Source organism: Brassica oleracea, unplaced genomic scaffold (assembly GCF_000695525.1).
Source record: "Brassica oleracea var. oleracea cultivar TO1000 unplaced genomic scaffold, BOL UnpScaffold01025, whole genome shotgun sequence".
NCBI lineage: Eukaryota > Viridiplantae > Streptophyta > Magnoliopsida > Brassicales > Brassicaceae > Brassica > Brassica oleracea.
The window spans coordinates 110-5231 of NW_013617599.1; the positions used below are offsets into that span (position 1 = coordinate 110).

Here is a 5122-nt window from a genome sequence, read left to right on the forward strand (position 1 = left end):
GATAGGCATGGATCCTTTGGAGCTAGTTTATTATGTGGAGAGTAAGTGTCAAGCCTTGTTCGATGCAAATGAGATGGTAGCATCAATTCCACAAGGAAATAGTAGTGAGGAACCCCAAGTCTATGCTTGGGAATGTCTGCTTGGTGGATGGGTCATGGACTCCCACAGCTTCGTTCGCTGTGGATGAGTTTGGAAGGATAGCTTGGGGAAGATTCAACTTATGGAAACGTGAATCTATAGATGGCGAGAGACTGCCTTGCATTTAGAAGTGGAAGCACTGCGATGGGAGATGGAGAGTATGCTTCAACATTTGACATGCTAGAATTTCGAGATAGACTGCAAGGATTTAATCGCGATGATAAAGGAGCCTCAAGATTGACCAAGTTTTGTAATAGAATTGGAGATGATACAAACTCTGCTGATATGCTTTCCGGAATTGAAGATTTCTCACTTCCCAAAGACGCAAAATGGAATCTCAGATTCTTTGGCTAAGACTGCGAGGTCTTTTCATAGAGAATTGTGTTACATTGGTTATTCTATTCCGGTTACCCAGATCACCTCAAATTTGGGTAATAGAATAGCTATTCGTCGTTAAAAAAAACTGCATTATATATACTCTTTATACATTTCTTTTAATCTGCCTTCTACATTTGTTTTTGCTAGGAATGTGAATGTCACTACTGAGTTATATATAAGTGAATATCAGCAACCGAATATTAACTATACATAACAAAGAAGGTACTTCATATTCGGTTCTACACAACAAAGTAGCAACCTTACATTGTTTATATTATATAACAGCATAACAAAAGGCAGACTTCAATCAAAATCAAACCTAAAGAGTTCAGTAAAGATTTATAGTAATGGATGATTTTATCAAGGTCTTCCAAATGTATGGTTTTGCTCCGGAACGTCGCCATGACCACCACCACGATTTACATTTCTCACCAATCCTCCAACTCCAAGAAAATCCAACGTTAACTTGTCCGAGCCGCTCATATTTTCAATGTTTCCAAAATGAACGTCGAAGATATTGCCACCGGATCCGGCAGCACCACCGCCATTTACGGCCACTAGTGAGCTCATTAGACCTTGAAGGCTACCGTTATTATTGTTCCCCATAATCTGCCCTCCCCCAAAGTCATTACCAACCACACTTGACGAATTAGACGAAGAAGCTAAGCCTCTGAAGAACGCAGAAGGGTCGTTGCTTGTAACTGAGCCCATTTGAGTAGCTTTCCGAAGCAGCGCCGTGGCTGACACATTAAAAGAACGTGTATGAACGTCGGTGCTGTATAGAGAAGGAAGACTCGTCTCTGAGTTCTTGGTGTTTTCTTGAAAGAATCCGAGGTTGAAGAAGCTGTTGTTGGTGTTACTCTTTAGGTTAGTGTTGTTGACTGGATCAAACTGGATCATACCTTGTTCGTTCATGAAACTCTGATCGTTGTTGTTCGGTACAGTCAGCATCCGTTGGCTCGATGAGCATTGGATTAAGAAGTTAGGGTCTGACGTTTGCTGCACATAGTCTCTGCTATTTTCAGAAGATGAAATGTTTAGATTGTAACCTGGAATAGGTGAAAATCCGGAGTTATGATGGTCGTTCAAATTGTGGTGGGCGAGAGCGTTGCCACCGTCGAGTCTCCTGTAAAATCCACCGGAGACAGCCCCGCTACTAGCACTTGCCATAGACGTGAAGCTCACGGTAGGGTTTCTAGCAGTCTCTTGTATCAATGCATCACAGAAAGCCCTGTGTGTAATATAACTATCGCGTCTGCAAAACAAAAGTCCTAACTATAAAAAGCATAAATAAAAATAATCAGGAGAACGGCGGATGTAAAACTATTGGATTCTATGTGTACATGTTTTGCATATATTGACGTGAATCATCATTAATAAATGCTAGTTATTATGGATGCCATTTACAGGAGAGAATGATATGTAGAAGAATATAGAGGTCGAGTCAATTGCTAATTTAGTGAAACACCTTCTTCATTTAATGCAGAACCCATGAATGTTAAGTCGGTCACACTTTAGACCAGCTGCAACGCTGATCCTTAATGGATCCTTACCGCCTAATCCGATGGTTATCAGAATAAAGAAATATTATTTAACCGAAATAATCCAAGGATCAATCCGTAAATAAGGATTTAACGGAGTTGATCCTTAGAGACGTGGCACGTTTTGGTTCGTCCGTCGGTTTTGTCATTCGTACGTATCAAAAAAAAATTATTCATTTTCGACCAAAGGCGAGAAAAAAAGAAACGTCTTGAGTGAAGGCGATATCAAAGACGATTCGATCCATCCCGAGAAGAAGGTAAATCGTAGGGTGATTTTGTAGATTTATGCGTCGAGATTTTGTTTTCTTTGTTGTTTTCTCCTCAAATTAGGGTTAGGTTGTGAAGATTCAATCGATTTGTCTTTTAAAATTAGGGTTTCAATCGATTTGGGGTTTTCACTCGATTTAGGGTTTTCAATCTATTTTGTTTTGAAACGATTTGCGGATATTCTCGTTCAATTACAATCTTCTTTGATGTTCTTATTTGTGTTAGCTTACGGTTTATATGTGATTCATGTTTGCTTACGGTTTGTTCAATCCGTGCTCGTTTCTAAAGATCTGTGGTTGTTGTTGTTTATATCATCTTCGTTACTAAAAATCTTGGTTTTCTTTCAGGTTTAACCAATCATGGGACAAGACTATTCGTACAGCCAGCCGTCTTCGTCAGATGAGTTCGACATGACGTACCTTCTTGAAGCAGAGGCTGCTCTTTACGCGGATGAAGGACAGAGTAGTTTCTCTGTTGGCGAGCCGGTTCGCAACCCTTGCTTATGGCTCTGCGGCTGACACGGTCGACGAATATCTCCGACTTGCTGAGACCACGGCCCTTTCGTGTTTACATAATTTCACTGACGGAATTATAGAGTTATTTGGAAAAGAGTATCTACGACGACCCACCCCAGAGGATCTTCAACGACTACTCGATATTGGAGAGCAACGCGGGTTTTCGAGGATGATCGGGAGCATTGACTGTATGCATTGGGAATGGAAAAATTGCCCGAGCGCTTGGAAAGGACAGTACACACGTGGATCAGGAAAACTGACAATTGTCTTAGAGGCTGTGGCTTCGCAAGACCTTTGGATATGACACGCTTTTTTTTGTCCTCCAGGTACCTTAAACGATATTAATGTCCTCGAACGGTCTCCTGTTTTTGACGACATTATAGAAGGTCGAGCTCCCAGGGTAAGGTACATGGTCAACGGACACATGTATAAGTTGGCGTACTACCTCACTGACGGTATATATCCAAAATGATCAACATTTATCCAATCTATCACACTCCCTCAATGTCCTAAACAAGAGTTATTTGCCAAAGTTCAAGAAGCAACCGGAAAAGATGTGGAGCGGGCTTTTGGAGTATTGCAAGCCCGATTTGCGATTGTGAAGAACCCGGTAAAAACATTGGACAAAGCAAAGATAAGCAAGATTATGAGAGCATGTATCATACTACACAATATGATAGTCGAAAATGTACGGGATGGATACGGTATACAATTTGATATATCTGATTTTGAAGAAGGGGACGTAACCAGAAGTTCACGGGTGAAAGCCAACGTGCCTACAAATCTCAACAACATATTTCCCATTCGGAATGATGTTCGGGATACTCGTATACATGAACATTTGAAAACGGATCTAATTGAGCATATTTGGAACAAATTTGGTGATGAATATTAATAAGTCTTGTATCTTTTTATTGAATCATGAATAATAAATAAAATTTTTAATTTCACTTTTTTTTAAAAAAATTATTTATTTATTCCTAAAGATTCCAAATCGAGTATTACCATTGCACACATATTTCTGATTATGATCCTTAGCAATTCAAAAAAAAAAAATATTATTCTAATCCTAAGGACTCTTGAGATAGTATCACCATTGCACATGATCTTACAACGAAGTACTTAAGTCAAACCATGAAAATAAGGAAAGAAGCCCTAGAACAGTATTAAAGTGTTCAAAAAAACACTGTAGAAATAAGTAACGCACTCTTACCATATATATATATATATATGCATCTATGTATGTATATGTCTAGAGAGAGAAAGAGATGAAACGGGTCCACAAAATAAGAGGAGTTTCATAAAAAGGGGAACCTGCAAAGTCAAGAAGAAGAAGAAAACAAAAGTGGAAAATCCAACTCATACATGTGACCAAATTTAGCATCTTTTTTTTTTTCGGTTTCTCTTCACTGTCTTTCTCTATACACCACTCATCAACACCCAAACAAATACAGTGATAGATCCTGTGTACATTTGCTCCAAAAAAAAAAGAAGAAGATCATATTCTCTGTACATAGTGCCCATATACATTTTATGGGTGGTGTACTCTAGGTTGAGATTCCGTGGCCATACATATATAAGAGTTTCAGTTACAAATAATACTATATATTTGATATTTTCAAGTAAATTAGTAAATAAGCTACGTTTAACATGCAGTTTGGAGGCAAGCATTTAATTAAGAAATTTCAATGCAATACAAAAGAAATGATGGTCCATTGTTATACTTTACCTAGATAAGATCAGCCTCTATATACTATTCACATGTATAGTATACACATGTATAGTATACGTTTCATCACTTACCTAGCGCAGATACCAACAAATTACTTAAAAGAAATGGATAGGGATTAGTTACCTAGAGAAGATGGTACCACAGTCACATCGATACTCTTTAGTACCACAAGTCTTATCATGCATCATATCCGTTTGGTCGTGTGACCTCATCCGATTGTTTTGATTGCATCTTATAGAAAACATTGAACACTATAATCCTAAGATTGAAATATATGACTTCAGATGTCGAAAATCAACAACTTGGATTTTGCTGCCCTAAATCACTCTGGAGATAATTACCTGCAATGGGCACTTGATACTAAGATCATATTGAAATCCAAGGGACTCGGTGAATGTATCACCGAGGGCAATAATGCAAATGAGAAAGATAGATACAGAGCGATATTGATTATACGCCATCATCTTATTGAGAGTTTCAAAGATCAGTATTTGACTATTGAGAATCCTCTAGACCTTTGGACAGAGTTAAAAACGAGATATGATCACCAG

General features: G+C 38.5%; 1 protein-coding gene across 1 annotated transcript; it reads right to left on the minus strand.

Annotated features, from left to right (window-relative positions):
- Positions 1–808: 808 nt before the first annotated feature.
- LOC106320697 (protein indeterminate-domain 4, chloroplastic-like) lies at positions 809–4783 on the minus strand. The gene is made up of 2 exons (XM_013759064.1): positions 4695–4783; positions 809–1771 (listed from the first exon to the last, which is right to left on the minus strand). The coding sequence occupies exons 1-2, from the start codon at positions 4781–4783 to the stop codon at positions 877–879; spliced, it is 984 nt and encodes a 327-aa protein (XP_013614518.1). The 3' UTR covers positions 809–876.
- Between the last annotated feature and the right edge of the window lie 339 nt (positions 4784–5122).

Coding starts and splice junctions, on each gene's coding strand:
- LOC106320697 (XM_013759064.1), bottom strand. CDS start 4,783: ATGAGGTCACACGACCAAACGGATATGATGCATGATAAGACTTGTGGT. Junction 1,772..4,694: donor TGTGGTACCATCTTCTCTAG/GTAACTAATCCC, acceptor TTTGTTTTGCAG/ACGCGATAGTTATATTACAC.